A 16,608-nucleotide genomic window follows, 5' to 3' on the forward strand; every position below is an offset into this window, starting at 1 on the left:
AAATGATAAGCATAACATTAAGTTAAGTGTTGCAAAGATAAGGATACTCAGGTGGATAAGTGGCTTACTCTTAGAGAGAGAATACAAAACAAGCATTCGCATGAAAAGGTTGGAGTAGCTCCCGTGGCAGATAAGATTAGAGAGAGTCGCCTTAGATGGTTTGGTCTCATAAAACATCGGCCTTTTGATGACCCAGTAACCTGTTAGGAAAGTAGATGTATTAGATTTGACTTATATTAAAAATGGTAGAGGTAGACCAAAAAGACTTGGTTAGAAAATATTAGAAATAACTTTTCTTTATTATTTAAATGAGAATTTGACTTAACATGATACAATGAAGAATAATGATTCTCGTAGCCGACTACACGTAGTAGGATAAAGGCTTGATATTGTTGTTGTATAGAAGAAAAAATAATTTTCCATATTTTTGCATACAGAAATTTTTTTTCCATATTTGCTCCTTTTCCTAAATCAATTTTAATTACTCTCCTAATTAATCAAATTTTGATAAAGCTCCTTCTAAAAAAATTACCCTTTATTTATGTAAACAATTGATTTATTATATTATTTTTAGACATTAAAATTTTGTGCATAGTTAGGGCCTCAACATGAAGATTATTTGTTCTAGAATTCAGGCTTTACATAATTTTGTTCAATTAATTCATTATTTTTGAAATTAAAGCTTCGTTTGTGACAGCTTTCTTACTGTTTTGTAGTATAAAAATTTCTAATTCAAAAACTTTTTATAAAGCAGTAAGAAAGCTTTCTTATGCTTCTATACTGCATTGTAACCGGTATTTCAACATTTAGCATTGATAAACATTTTAAATTCTTACAATTAGGCTTGTTAATAGTGGTAATTTGCTTGGTGATGAACGGATTGAAGAAGCTAAGCGGATGCTTCGATTGTTTCCCATATGGGCAACCTGTTTAGCATATGCCATAACCTTCTCTCAGAATTCGACCTTTTTCAACAAGCAAGGTGGCACAATGGACAGGCATATTGGACAGAGCTTCCAAATTCCATCGGCCGCTCTACAAAGCATTATAAGCATCGTCACTGTCACCTTCATTCCTGTCTATGACCGTGTGCTTGTTCCCATAGCCAGAAATATTTCTGGGCTTTCCTCTGGCATCACACAGCTTAAAAGAATTGGCATTGGATTGTTCTTTTCGGTCATTTCGATGGTCGTCGCAGCTCTGGTGGAGAAGAAGAGAATCGAAACTGCAAGAAAACATGGCTTGATCGATAAGCCGAATGCAACAGTGCCAATGAGCGTATTGTGGCTGCTTCCTCAGTACATTCTATTTGGCATCATGGGCGTGTTTGGACTTGTTGGCCTGCAGGAGTTTTTCTATGATCAGGTACCTGATGCTTTGAGGAGTCTAGGTCTTGCTCTCTATCTCAGTATATTCGGCATAGGAAGCTTCATTAGTGGTTTGCTTGTTTCAGTGATTGATGAAATTACTAAAAGAGAAGGGGAGAGCTGGTTCTCAGACAATCTGAATAGAGCTCATCTTGATTATTTCTACTGGCTACTTGCAGGACTTGGTGCTATTGCGCTGGTCCTTTTTGTCTGTTTCGCTCAATCCTACGTATACAAGAACGAATACCGCAGTGTGTAATATGCTAAAGCAAACCGAATTTTATTACTTAAAATATGCTTTGTTATTGTCTTCAGTTCTATATCAAGATAAGCTCAGACAGCTTGTGTAGTTTTCTTAGATGGCCTTATTGTTTTCTGAGTACTGTGATTCTTCCTACGCTACTCAATGCTTTCATTCATGACTGGATTTGAGTTTTCTCTATTTGTGGTAATAATGCGAAAGCTAAGAAATATTGAATTAATTATTAGAACATGTAAAATTTGATAAGGCTGAAGTCAAGAAAACTTTCTCACCATCCAAATGAATTTAATCTTATCTTTGTAAATTTTAATCAAATATTTACTATAAATAAGAGATCTCAAAAGAGAAAATTTTAATTCTATAATTTCAAGCATGCACGCTGTTTATTGTTTTTCTTCTCTATTGAAAGGAAATATTATGACTTTAGTTCATTGAGCTAGAGGATGTATTTATTAACTTTTGTATTACAATAAATATACAATATTATAAAAATATATCAAAAAATATTGAAAATAGATTGGATATATGCCTTAAGTATTTCTTCTTATTAGTTTTACAGAATAATTATAATTTATATTGTTCTGAGAATGAAGATTTTTTATAGAGACAAGTTCTTATGATTAATTACATTCAACATGTAGATTGAGAAAATATTTTTTGATTAAGAAATATCGACCATTAGAGCATAAGAAAGGCAATCATAACCTAAAGAAACATTAAATAAAGTCTCAAAAACCTAAATTTAATAATAGCAAGAATGATGAGATCACAAATTTGATTGATTCTTAGTTCAAACAACAACAATAACTTCTTCAAGCCTTTATCCCACTACATGGGGTCGGTTACATGAATTCTTTTCTCCATTGCGCCTTATAAAGAGACACATTCTCATTTAAATCTAATAAAAAAACATAATTTATAATGTTTTTTAACTAAATCGTTTTAGGTCCACCTTTAGCTTTCTTAAAATAGGCTAGATCTAATACATTTACTCTTCTGACTTGGCTATTTAAAGGATGGCATTTTATGTGACCAAACCATCTAAGGCAACTCTTTCTAATCTTCTCTACCACTGGAGCTACTCCAATGATTTCATGTATATACTCTTTTTGGATTATGTCTCTAAGAGTAAAGAAAATCATCCACCTAAGTATCATTATCTCTACAACACTAAACTAAATTTTATGCCTCTCTTTTAATGGGCAATATTCCTCACCATAAAGCATTGCAGGTCCGACTACCATCTTATAAAATTTTCTTTTTACTTTGACAAGTACTTTTCTATCACAACCCAAGCCAAAGCATTATTCCACTTCAACCATCCAACTTGAATTCTACTAATAATATCCCCATCTATTTTACCATCACTTTGAATAATTGACTCGATATATCTAAAATATGTACTCTTTTATTTATTTGATCACCAAAATTCATAATCCTCCTCTAAATCTATTATTACTAAAATTACACTCTATGTATTTGGTTTTACAACTACTCAAACAAAAACCTTTAAACTCTAAAGTTGACCTTCATAATTCGAGTTTTCCTTCAACTCTCACTCTCTTGTCTTATTAAAGAGAAGAAATCATCAACAAAAAGCAGACACTAGGGTTCATACTCTTACAATTTTCTGGTAAGAACATCCATCACAAAAGAGAAAATATATATGATTAATGCTAATCCTTGAGGTTATCCAACTTAAATAGAAAAATACTTGATCAAACAACCTTATGTTTGAACACAAGTAATAGCTTCTACATATATATCCTTAATGACTTGAATATAAGCATTATTAAATCCTTTCTTTTCTAGAACTCTCTGGTGCACTTCTCTCGAAACTTTATCATATGCTTTCTCTAAATCAATAAATTTTATATCTAGATACTCCATTTTCTCTCTATACTTCTCCACCAAACCTCTCAATAAATGTATAGCTTCCATATTAAAACAAAATTGATTTTGTGAAACATCAGTATCACATTGTAACATGTGCTCAATTATTCTCTCACGTAGTTTTAATGTATGACACAACAACTTAATTTCTCTATAATTCACACACTCTTCTGAATCATATTTATTCTTCAAAATAGGAACCAACAAATTCATTTTCCACTCATTTGATATATTTTTTGCCTTCAAAATAATATTAAAAACTTTAGTAAGCCAAGAAATTCATTCACCTCCTAAGCATTTTCACACCTCTATAGGAATATCATCAGGTTCAACTATTTTTCCACCCTAGATTTTCTATAACTCCTCTATAACTTTAGTTTTACTGATATGAAAATAAGAAAAAGAATCTTTATTTTCATTTAAGGTGCTAAGATCACTAAATTCAATCATATTATTGAAGAGGTTATTAAAATATGTCATTCACTTATATTGAATATTTTCTTCAAATAAAAACACTTTTTAATCTTTATCCTTAATGCACTTCACTTGAACTGGACCGTTACTTCTACTATATTTTTGTTTTACTAACATGTACATACATCTTTTCCCTCCTTAGTATCAAATATATTATATAATTCTTTAAATGCTAAACTCTTTACTTTGCATATTGCTTTCATAGACTCTTTACGGGCCCCTCTATATATGAGGCTTTTTTTAGAGCTTTTATATCTAAGCCAATTTTTATAGCGAAAATTCTTATTTTTTATCATTTCTTTCACGTTTTAATTCTACCATCAACTATTTTTATTATTAGGAGCTTTTCTTTTTGATACACCAAGCTCAAACTTTACAACATTTTTCATTTCACTAGCTACTTACTCTCACATAACAAAATCTACTTAAGCACAATGAAAATCTTGAGATCTTGAATCTTACTTGCAAATATTTTTTTTAGCATTTTTTAAATGCACATCCAATTCTAAGATATTATTTTACTATACTTTTTATATTATGCTCGTCATCTTAAAGTATACAATTAATAAGTGATGTTGGGTACATAATCTTTCACTTATAATGTCTTTAGAATCTTTGCAATATAAATTATTTATTTTTTTAATATGAAAATAATCAATCTGAGTATTACAATATACATTCTTACAAGGGATGAGAAACTCCACTCTTTCTTAAATAAGGTCTTAACAATTAAAAAATCACAAGCTAGAATAAAATCTAATATTATCTTTCCACCTTTATTAGTCACTCCAAACATATAACCACCATGAATGATTTTAAAATCATTTACCACTCTACCAACATGTCCATTTAAATCTCCTTCAATAATAATTTTTCTTCAAGAGGTATCCTTTGTATTAATTCTTTCAAGTTATTCTAAAATTTTAATTTTGAATACATCCAAACCAACTTGAAGAGCATAAGCCCTTAAAATATTAATAAACTTAGCATAAGAAATAATCTTTAAAGCTATAATTTTATCTCTTATTCAATTAATTTTTATGACATTATCCTTCAAACTCTTATCTATAATCATACATATACTATTTCTAGTATAACTCCTTGAAAACTATAGTTTAAATCCTAAACTATCAATCTCCTTAGCCTTCTCTCCAATTGGTTTAGTTTCATGAATGCATAAAATATTTATCTTCATATGAGTCATAATATATGCTAATTGCATTAGTTTTTTTTATAAAAGAACCTATATTCAAAGTTTCTATTCTAATTATAATTTCATGGACTAGCTTCTTTGCCCACATTTGTTCAGGATGAGGGAACCTCTGTCTCATAACCCAACCTAATATAACTCACTAATAGAGTAGGTCATATCGTGTTAGATGGTAACATAACAATCTTAAGATCATATTTTGAAAACTATTTAGAATTCTTTGGTTATTAATTGACAATAGAGCTGCTAATTAACTTCTAATAAATAGGAAATAAACTCATCCACAAATTTCTCCTTCTCCTTTCTATTCATCTTTAAAATTTATATATAAGAAAATCTCTTCAATACAGTACCTAGCTATAATAGAGATAGAGTAGAGGAGAATATAAGTATGGCAAAGATAGAGCAAAAGAATATATCCATGACTAAACAAAAAAGAAAAAAACACAAGCAAATGCCCATACAAACTCAGATAGATTAGATTCTACAATCTCAACTAACCAATTGGCTCTTTAACATTTTCTTGACTTGAAAGTGAATGCAAAATAGGTGTAAGTCTATACAGCTTAGCATGTCACACCTACCGATCTAAATTTTTAATAACTAACCAAAAATTTATTTAATACAATTAAAAGTAATTATTAATAAGCTTTTGTATAGGATAGAGTAATCTTGGAAAATAACTTAAATTAAAAAAATCTTTATAGCAAATGTAAATAAATAATTACTTAATATATATTAAAAAAAATTCCTTAAAGCCCTTACGCTTCTTGAGAAAAATAGATATCATAATTCAAACATTTATGACTCTCTGTTCAAGAATAATTGAAAATAGTCCCTTATAACTTATCCAACAAAAATAATAAGTTGGAGTCCCATTATGCATTTTTTCTAGTGATAGAAGCCCCACATTTTTTCTAGTGAGAGAAAGTTCTCTTTTCAAACTTTTTTTGTGGGTAATCCGCTTTCTCTGTTCATGATGGCGTTAGACAACCGACCGCCATTGGATTACCAGCCACCTCCAGATAATCTTCCTCCTTCATATTATCAACTTCTTTATTCTGGTGGCTCTTCTCAGTCATCCATCAAGATTTCATTGATTCTGGGCAATGCTGATGTTCTTAAGGATAAAAGAACTATCAAAGGAGACACTCAGAGAGATTCAAGAAACTGCCAAAAATCTTTGATCATCAGAGAATGTTATGACTCAATTGCTCATCATGATAAAATCCAACTTCCAGTAGTTGAGGAAAGAAATTAGTAGAACCACCGAAGGTGTCTGAATCTGGTAATGATATAAATGCTTTTTCATTTGGAACCCTTGATCAGGATGTCTCTACGTCTTCAAAATAGATTCTTAAAGTCAGCAAATTTGTTGGAAATAATGAAGGATCTCTTAATCGCAATCTATCTGTTAATTTCTCAAATCCTGAAGTAACAATTGTTGACTCTGTAAATCCTATTCCATTGAATGATAAAGTTGTGGATCAACCATCTGATGAAATTAGCAATCACAAAGAATCTTTTATCAATGCCTGGAAGAAACCTCATCATATCAAAATCAATTTTGATACTAATTCAACAGAAATGTCATCAGACGAGGTTGCAGTGAAATTAAACTCTGAATTAGAGTTAGCAAATTCTCAAATTCTTACAAACTCTGTTGTTCTGTAAGTTCTTGAAAAGAACATTCCTTTTTCAGTCTGTAGCACGAAGCTCTGGAGGCAACGGAGCAAGTTTGGTAACTTCCATTTAACAACCTTGGGTTTGAACTGGATTCTATGTTCTTTTAAGCAGCTGATGCTATGGAAGAAGTTCTCAGTGGTGGCCCGTGGTACATTGGCGGTCATATTGTTGGTATGGACAAATGGTCTCCTTTCTTCTCACATTTATCTTTTAAAGGTTTAACTGCACCTTTTTGGATATGATTTCCACTTTTGTCGTTATATTGTTGGGTTGAAGTAAATATTACTAAAATTGCTTCAAGGATTGGAACACCTATGTATTTAGAGGGCAACTCTTTTAAATGGGGAAAGAAGGAATTTGCTCGTGCTTGTGTTCGAATCAACTTAGAATCCAAAATGCCTTCGGGAATTTGAGTAGATGGTTTGGGTGGAAGATTCTTCCATAAAGTTGAATATGAAAAATTAACCTCTTTTTTCTTCCATTGTGGTAAAATTGGGCATTTAAAATCTGAATGCCCGGTTCTCTGATCAGAATATGAGAAGACTAAAGGAAATTATAACAGATTGAATGAAGTTGTTCAAAATGATATAATACATCATCATCAAAATGAGGAATATGGTCCATGGATTCATGTAAAGTTTAAAAATAGAACAAATAAGAATTGGAACCGGTTAGGTAGTTGAAAGAAGGAAGCTCATACCAAGCATCTTGATAAACAAAATGATTTGACATGAATAAAAATAGTGTCCAACCCATGAACAATATTCAAGCAGATAAGGCACCGAATGTGGAAAGTGCTCCTAACTGCAACCATCAGGAAATTGTTAGTGAAAATTCATTACGTAATGTCTGTATGTCCAACAGTTTTGAAGTATTAGCTGAATATATCAACAAAGTGAATGATGTTATCCTAGATGCTATCCCATAAGAGGCAAAGGATTTTAATGATCCTTTTACTGATTCGTCTAATAAAAAAGAATCTCTTGTTTTTATTGATTCTCTTGAAGACTCAAATGGCAATATAAATTCTGTTTTGGATCTTGAAGCTATTATTTTGCTGTAGCAGACGTGAATATTGGAGGAACTGATATTTCTTGAATCAAAGATGAAGGAAATGTTGAAAAATCAAATCAAGGAAGTACTGATAAAGAGCTATTGAATTATGCTAAACAAAAACCTAAATTACAGCTGAAATTTTTGGGTCCTATTGAACTCGTCTCTAAGAAAAGGAAAGTTGAAGGTAAGGAGAAGAATAAAGGTGGGGACTCTTCCCCTTTATGTAATTAATGTCTTCCTTTATTTTTTGGAATTTTAGGGGGGCAAAAAGAAAGAAGCCTCTCTTTACCTAAGGGAATTTGTGAAAGACAATGGAGTTGTTTTTATTGGGTTAGCAGAAACCAAGCTGGAAAATATTGGCAGAGGAGATATTAGCATGATTATTGGTTGTGATTGGGATTTTTTCCATCATCTAGCTTTTGGTACTTCTAGAGGTATTCTGGTACTTTGGATCTAGTTTCCTTTACTATGGTGGAACTCTCTTCTCAATTAGTGTTTGAGGTTCTTGAAACTACTAGTAAGGGATGTTGGCATGTGGCCATGGTGTATGCCAATAAGGAATTTCAAGTTAGAAGGGATCTTTGGGAAAGCCTTGGAAGGAATGTCTTGGGTGGTATTCCTACCATTGTGGGACGAGACTTCAATTGTCTTCTTTCTAAGGATGATAAAAGAGGTGGTAAAAGTTTTGTATGTCTAAGTGACCGAAAGAGATGAAATTTTTTATAGCTAGTCATGGATTTCTTCGTGATAAAGTTAATGAACTCAATGTTACTTTATTCCTAGATGCTCTCCATGTAAGAATTGGAAGGAGGCCTAAGTCCATATAAGTTGGCTTTACTTGATACTAAAGTTAATGAACTCAATGATACTATGTTTAGATTATCTACTTGGTGGAATCAAAGAGCGAAGGCTACATGGAATGAAGATGGTGACACCAACTTGAAATTTTTTCATGACTATGCTTCGGCTAGAAGGAATGGAAAGTTGATTAGACAAATTAAGGATAGAAACAACATGGTTGTTGAAGACATGGAGCAGATTGAATCAACTTTTTTGAAGATTTTTGAAAACAAATGGAGATCCAGGAAGTGTGTGAGGTTGAATTGGCCTTCGGTCAAATTGGATTAGATGGTTGATAATAATGATAGAGATTTGTTAAATGTTGAGTTCACTGAAGAGGAGTTTGCTTCTACGGTTTTCCAGCAAGGCTCAAATAGATATCCCACTTTAGATGGGTGTACCTCTTCCTTTTTTAAATTTTATTGGAAAATTATGAAAGATGCATCTTAGAGAGGGGTTTCTAAAATCATTTATGAAGAACAAGTTGCTTTTATTCCGGGAAGATCTATGTCAGATCATTTCATAAAATCTTATGAATTTTTTAATAAATTTAGAATTTCCAAAAATAAAAATGGACTTATGGCAGTTAAGCTTGATATGGAACAAGCTTTCGATATTATGAGTTGGGAAACCTTGGATCTTGTTTTAAAATGGTTCAGTTTTCCAACTAAGATATCCATTCTTATCATGGAATGTGTGATAAACGTGCAATTTTCTATCCTTTTAAATGGTAAGAGTTCTAGATGGATTGAAGCAAAAAAGTGGATTTCAGCAAAGTTGTCCTATGTCACCGTATCTTTTCATCATGTGCTCTTAGCTTTTATCAAATGCTATTAATCAAAGAGGACAACAGTTGGGCATCCAAACTTCTCCAAGAGCTCCTAAAATTACTCATCTCCTTTATGCATATGATGTGCTATTATTTGGGATAGCATCTTCTCATATGGTTCAAGCTATGAAGAATTTAGTTATGGAATATTATGGATGAATAGGACAAAATATCAGCAATTCAAAATCTCAGATTCTTTTTGGAAAATCTGCGAGACCAAGCTTGAGAAGGAAAATTGGGAAGAAATTTGGTTTCAAAGTTGTAAATAAGCTACATTACTTGGGTATAAAGATTGTTTTAAGGAGAATGGTGAAGGATGACTTTCAATCCATCATTGATCATGCATTGGAGAGACTTAATGCTTGGGGTGCTAGATTTTTATCTTTGGTTGGTAGGATGGTTCTTATAAAGTCTTCTTTTCTATCTTTGCCAACTTTTTTTATCAACTCACTCTTTGGTTCCCAAATGTATTTAATATGAATTGGATAGGCTTTGTAGAGATTTCATTTGGCACAAAGATTATGGTAGACGTAGCCTTCATTATGTTGCATGGGAAGATTTATATAAACCCAAAAATCTAGGCATAATGGGTTTATATTCCGCTGTTAAAAAAATTGGTCCTCTAAGAGCTAGATTGTCTTGGAGGTTTTCTCAAAATCCTTCATCTCTGCTGCATAGATGCATTGCTGCTAAATATGGTAAAAATATTTGGAATGGAGAGTTCAAAAGAGGTCATTTGGCTTCTTGGTTTATTCTATTGGATGGTGCTTCTTACTTAAAACCTATTGTTAAATGGCAAGTTGTAAATGGAGAAAGTATGAATGTTATGAATGATATTTGGTTATTGGACAGGTGTTTTAACAAATGGCCTATGTTAGCTGACTGTGCTGGCTTAGATGGGGTGATGCTATAGTAGTTTCCACTTCGGGATGATTAATGGAACTTGCCTGAACTGTCTCAATTTTTCAATCAGGACCATGTAAATCTAATTTTGCAACATTGTGCTATTCACGTTGGACACAAAGATCAGGTGGAACCTATTTTCCAACTCTATAGAAAATCGATTTGTGCTTTTTCATATGCAGAATTTGCCAAATATAACAATGAGGATGATGATTTTGGCTTCTCCATTTGGTTAAGGAAATTAAAACTCAAACAAAGAGTTGAATTGTTTTGGTGGAGGATGAGAAGCTACGCCTTACCTACTAATGAATTTTTAAAATATATAAGACTTTGGCATAGTGATCTTTGTACTAAAGGTTGCCAAGAAGTTGAAGATTATTCACATATTGTTGTTCATTGCAATTATCTTATTGATATCATTTGCAAATTGAGACTTTGGGGATTTAATATTCCTATTTTCCAATCTTTGGCTAACTGTTTAACTCAGCTTAAAACTCTTTCCAAATATTACTTGAATACTGTGAAGGTCTATTGTACAGTCATTTTTTTCTCCTGGAAATGCCGGAATGATAGTAAACATGGTAATCCTATTTTACCTACATCGGTTGTTGCTGCAAACATTTTATCCATTTTCATGACTAGATATATGATGCTAGTTGACTGGGGTGCTTCTCTCCAATTGGAGTTTGGTTCTTGTTGGCACCCCCCCACCTCTAGATTAGATAAAGATAAATATGGATGCTTCTTTATTGGACTCTAATATAGCGAGCATTGGAGGTATAGTCAGAGATTTTAAAGGTAGACTACTTCTTGTTTTTGGTAAAAAGAACATGCATTGGGATATACATCAACTTGAGTTGGATGTTATTTCTACCATGAAATAATTCTTACAAGATTGGATGTTTGAAAGTAAAAGTGTAATAATTGAAGGTGACAACTACAACATTATCAAATTCCTTCAAGATTCAATGATGAAATCAACATATTCGGCTAATATCTTGATTTCTGAGAAGATGTCATTTTTAAATGACTTCAACAAGGTAATTTTTCATCATACCTCTAGAGAATGTAATAAAGAAGCTGATTTGTGTGCTACTTTAGCTATAAATAATAGCTTTTGCTTTGATTCTACTTCTTTTTCTATTATTCCTTCTTCTTTGTATAGTCTTTTAAAGAAGAAATATGATAGTTGCCTAGTTGGATAGTTTGTAATAGTTTTTGTTTCTTAAATGCAATTTGCAATTCAAGAAAAAAAAACTCATAAATGCTTAGCACATCATATATTAACAAAATTAGACCTTTATAGCTTTTAGTGCATTCAGCACAACAAAATTTTCTCGATCATCCAAAATCTCTTAAACTCGTAAATTTTAAGCACATAAGCACATATATAGTTAAATTTCATATAAATAAATGAAAAAAAAAAATCAAAATGTAGGAATTTACAAAATATTATATTGGTAGCCAATACATTCAAGTAGTGTTTCATATTTCGAGAATTTCACCAAATTATCAGGAATCATTAAGAGCATTATTTTGAAGTTTTAAATGTACTACATATTTATTTTTTGAGGTTAGAATTATTTTTAAAAATTTTTAAATTAGCACACTTTTTAATTTACCCAGTAAAATTTCTTATAAAAAATATCAAAATTTCTAAATACTTATATTTATAGCTTACATAAAGTTACACAGTAAAATTTTAATAGATGTAAAGTTATCTCTATTTTTACTCTATAAATTTATAATTTTAATTAGAAAAATCATAAAACTTTCTCTTTATTAAAAACTAAGATGGGAAGAATGTAATATTGACCTTAATAACTTTTTGAACTAGGCCGATAACAAAAAATGATCTAAAGTCACTTAAACTTACTCTCTTATGAATATCTTCCTCTCTCTAACATGGAAGACTAAGGAGGTGGGGAATTTTGCAAAAGATGGAAATTTTGTGGAAATTATTTTTTAATTAAAAAAGCTAGCACCATCACACATTAAACAATGACACCATTTTATCGATCAAGACCATTTTAAATGAATAAAACTCAATAACTTAGCACTGCAATTCCTCCTAAACCCAGCAGCATAGCACTCCCAAGGGAGAAATTCAGACTTCACGATTCACTCCAGAATAGAATTTCGAAATTAACACACTCATAGAACACTTACAAGCTCATGCAAGATGTAAAATATTATAATTACATTACATCAAATTTACCATACTAGGCTGAAATAGCTGTAAAATTATTGCAACAAATATTATAACCCTTCATAAAAAAAATGTCATCCTCGATGTTTCAGCACGTAGGTCAAATAAATATATCGGGGTACAACTATTTGATCTCAAATTCATTCTCTCAAATAGCTTATTTTTTAATTATGTGTTCCCATTACATCTTCTCCATTGGAATCTATTTATTCCTTAATCTTCTTAAATTATATGCCAAATTACTTCTTAGTTCTTCTTTATAGCTAAAATTTGGATATACCTCTACATTATTCATAAATATTTGATTTTTAGAAAAAGATTCGCATTTCCTCAAAGTTTATATGTATAATACACTATGAATATTAAACAAATATTTCATAAATTACAATCAATATGTTGACTATCAAATTCATTCAATCACCTCAAAAGGCCCAACATACATTGAACTTAGTTTTCATACCTTTTCAAATCTATTGATAACATTCATCAGTCTAATCTTCATGTCACACTCCAAGATTAATATTGGAATAATTACTTCTATCTTTCATTTTAATCATTTAACTAGAGATGACTGATGAATAGTAAAAGAAACATGATTGCATTTTTTCTTGTTCAGAATCTTATATCATATGATCCTTACCATTTCCTGAAAACATGTAAAATCTTACAACTGAAATCAATGAAAGATAAAAGAGAACAATATCCTATAACTCATATAAAAAAGTATATGCATCAATATCTATATTAATTTATCCTTCTATAGTTCATCAGTCATAGTATCAGTACAGTGTATATAGCAGAGTCGATATCCGTATTTAGATATTCAATGAGTGTATCTTAAGAGTATATTACTCATACACTTACAACTCTCAATCAGTCACCCCTTATAACTCCCAAACAATGTATTCCTTATAACTCCCCTTGAATCATAAGAATCAGTCACTCAAACTCCTTATAACTCCCAATAAATCTGACAGTTCTTTATGACTCCCAATCAGTGAATCATCTGGATCAGTAGTGTATCATGTGGAGTTATCATATCATATATTTGATATCATTAAGTACTTTATATAAAATACAATAAAATCATATCAAATTAATCAGAATGAGCAAATCTATAATATATCTAAACTTATATAGTGAAAGTTTATGAAATTAGAAGATAATGCATTTTTGAAAAATTTTGAGAGAAAAAATCCATATAAAACATAAGTTAGATATTAGTCACTTATAACAAATATAATAAAATCTATAATATGAATGAATGACAAATATGATCTTAAGATCTCTTTACTTTAAATTTTATAGCTTAATATTTTGCATCATAATATTACTTCTATCTATCCTGCATAACTTTCAACCAATCCCAAATCAAAAGGTTCTTTTTGATTGCATCATAAACCAGCGTTAGCTCTATCAAACTTCTTTCATCTAACTTTGTCAAAAAAAAGTGGTGTTCTATATTTTTTTATATACATATCTTTAAGGGGCCATATCTTTACTTGCAAAAAATTATTATTATAAGAAAATCCAATCAAAGGAATGTGTTGCTCGATGCTTCCACCGAAGATTAGAACAAAAACTTTTAGAAGATCTTCCAAAATTTAAATGGTCCTCTTGGACAATCCATTAGTCTGTGGATGAAAAGCTCCACTAAGTGCAATTTAGTACCCAGACCTTGCTAAATACATTTCCATAGCCTTGGAGTAAATCCATCATCTTTATTAGAAGTTAACACCTTTACCATTCTATGCAATCTAATAATTTCTTGCACATATATATGTGCTAACATATTCAATAAATAAAACTGTTGAATAAGAATGCAATGTGTAGATTTTGTTAAAAAATCCATCACATCCTAAATAATATCATGTCTATACCTCGATCTAGGGAATCCCATAACAAAATCCATCAGCATCTCTTCTTATTTCCACTAAAAAATAGACAACATTTACAAAAGACCATTTAGTCATTAATGTTTAGCTTTTACAAACTAACAGGCTTCATATTTTGAAATAAAACTAGTGACATCTTTCTTTAATCTAGGCTACCATAGCATACTTTTTAAATCATTGTATATTTTTTATGTGTAGTGCAACCTGAATAATATGCTGGTGTAAAATCTCAAGCATTAGGGACATATAACGTGCTCTAGCAAAAAAAGACATCAAAATAAGACAATCAAGGCTTAGGTTTCTTATTTAATTTAATCAAATTTCAAAAACTCTGCATCTGAGTTTTGAGCTTCCCATATCCTTTACTTCAAAGATGATTGTATAACAATCTAAGATAAAGTACATGAATCTTAATTAATAGATATAACCTCTTCCAATTCAGATCTCTCTATATCTTATATCAAAAAGATATTAGAAGTAAGAAAAAGTCTTAACATTCCCAAAGAATTCCTACTTAGTACATCTACCACTACATTTAGTTTACCAACAGATAATAAATTGTTAGATCTTAATCCTTAATTATCTCGAACCACCTTCTCCGCCTCAGATTTAAAACATCCTACATGAAAATATATTTCAAACTCTACTAATTAGTAAAAATGTGACACCTAACTTTCTACAGATAATACCTCAAGATTATAAGAGCAAATAAAATAACAACAAGCTTTAAATCATGCATTGGATAATTCCTCTCATATAATCTAAATTTCTTAAAAGTATATAATATAACATTCCAATACTATATTAGAACACACCCAAGATCCTTTAGTGAGATATCATAGAATACCTAAAATGCATATGTACCTTAAGATATAGTCAAAATCAGAGCATATGTAAAGTAGTTCTTCAATTTCTAAAAACTCTCCTCATAATTCAATGTCTAAGATTTTTATTGTCTTTTGAGTAAGTCTCATCAGAGGCATAGAAAACGGAGAAGTTTTTTTAACAAACTTCTTGTAATAGCTCGTCATGCCTAAAAAATTGCATACCTTAGATACTATGTTAAACCATCTAGAGTGTGTGAAGTAGGTTGTGTGAGTTAAATATATCCTATATAAGATAATTGATTAAAGTTGTTTGAAGTTCTAGTTGGTTTAAAGGCTTAAAAAGTAGGGTGATTGCTATCTTTTTTAAACTAGGATCATGAAGTTTATTTCATCTTTCTTGGGGCTAAATTAATAGTCTCATAAGCTTGAGTTATCTAATAGTAACCAGTATAGTTAAATAATTTAATTAAATAAGGTTTGAAGGCTGATATTTTTTATTAAAATTGATTGATAGCTATTGTTAAAGTTAAATTAATGTTTTTTTTTTAAGTGATTTTTGAATTTTTTAGAATTATTTGGATTATTTAAATGCCTTAATTAAAGGGGTCAAAAGTTCTTTTAGATTCAAAGAGATTTCTGGAATTTAAATACTTTTGTTAAATATTAGAGCTTTTGATGAGTAATTAAGCTTTGACTTTACTAGATTTGGAGTTATCTGCAATTAGTTATGAATTTTTGAAATTTTAATTTCATTTTGACTTAAGTTTGACAGGATTGTTGACTTTTTTATTTTAAATTATTTTTTATAAATATTATATTTTAATTTGAGTTAAATTCCTTTAAGTTTGATCAATTTGAATTTTTCTAGAATTAGTTATGATTTTGCAAAGTTTGATAATTATTTGAATTTTTGGAAATTATTTAATTGGAGGCCTTTCTGAGGATTTTGCTCCAAATGAAATCCCAACTCCTTGAAATCAACTCCAAAGGTCAGGAATGGCCTAAGGAGAGATTTTCAAGTGTTTGGGTATTTCTAGAATTTTAATTATTTTTAATTAATTAAATATAATTTTAATTAAAATTGAATTAAAATTAAATTTGATGTCAAATCAAAGGGTTTTTTATTTTCTTAAGTTAAGGTTTGCATTTTGGTCAAT

The 16,608-nt window shown here is 30.4% G+C and overlaps 1 protein-coding gene across 1 annotated transcript; it reads left to right on the forward strand.

Annotated features, from left to right (window-relative positions):
* Window positions 1-809: 809 nt before the first annotated feature.
* On the forward strand, window positions 810-1,721 carry LOC110104158 (protein NRT1/ PTR FAMILY 5.12-like). Its single transcript, XM_020833143.2, has one exon. It carries the CDS (start codon window positions 898-900, stop codon window positions 1,624-1,626), a length of 729 nt encoding a protein of 242 aa, XP_020688802.1. The 5' UTR covers window positions 810-897; the 3' UTR covers window positions 1,627-1,721.
* Window positions 1,722-16,608: the final 14,887 nt, after the last annotated feature.

Source organism: Dendrobium catenatum, unplaced genomic scaffold (assembly GCF_001605985.2).
Source record: "Dendrobium catenatum unplaced genomic scaffold, ASM160598v2 fragScaff_scaffold_915, whole genome shotgun sequence".
NCBI classification, from domain to species: Eukaryota; Viridiplantae; Streptophyta; class Magnoliopsida; order Asparagales; family Orchidaceae; genus Dendrobium; species Dendrobium catenatum.

What these genes read in the sequence shown, in the direction of transcription:
- LOC110104158 (XM_020833143.2), top strand. Translation starts at nt 898, where the DNA reads ATGCTTCGATTGTTTCCCATATGGGCAACCTGTTTAGCATATGCCATA.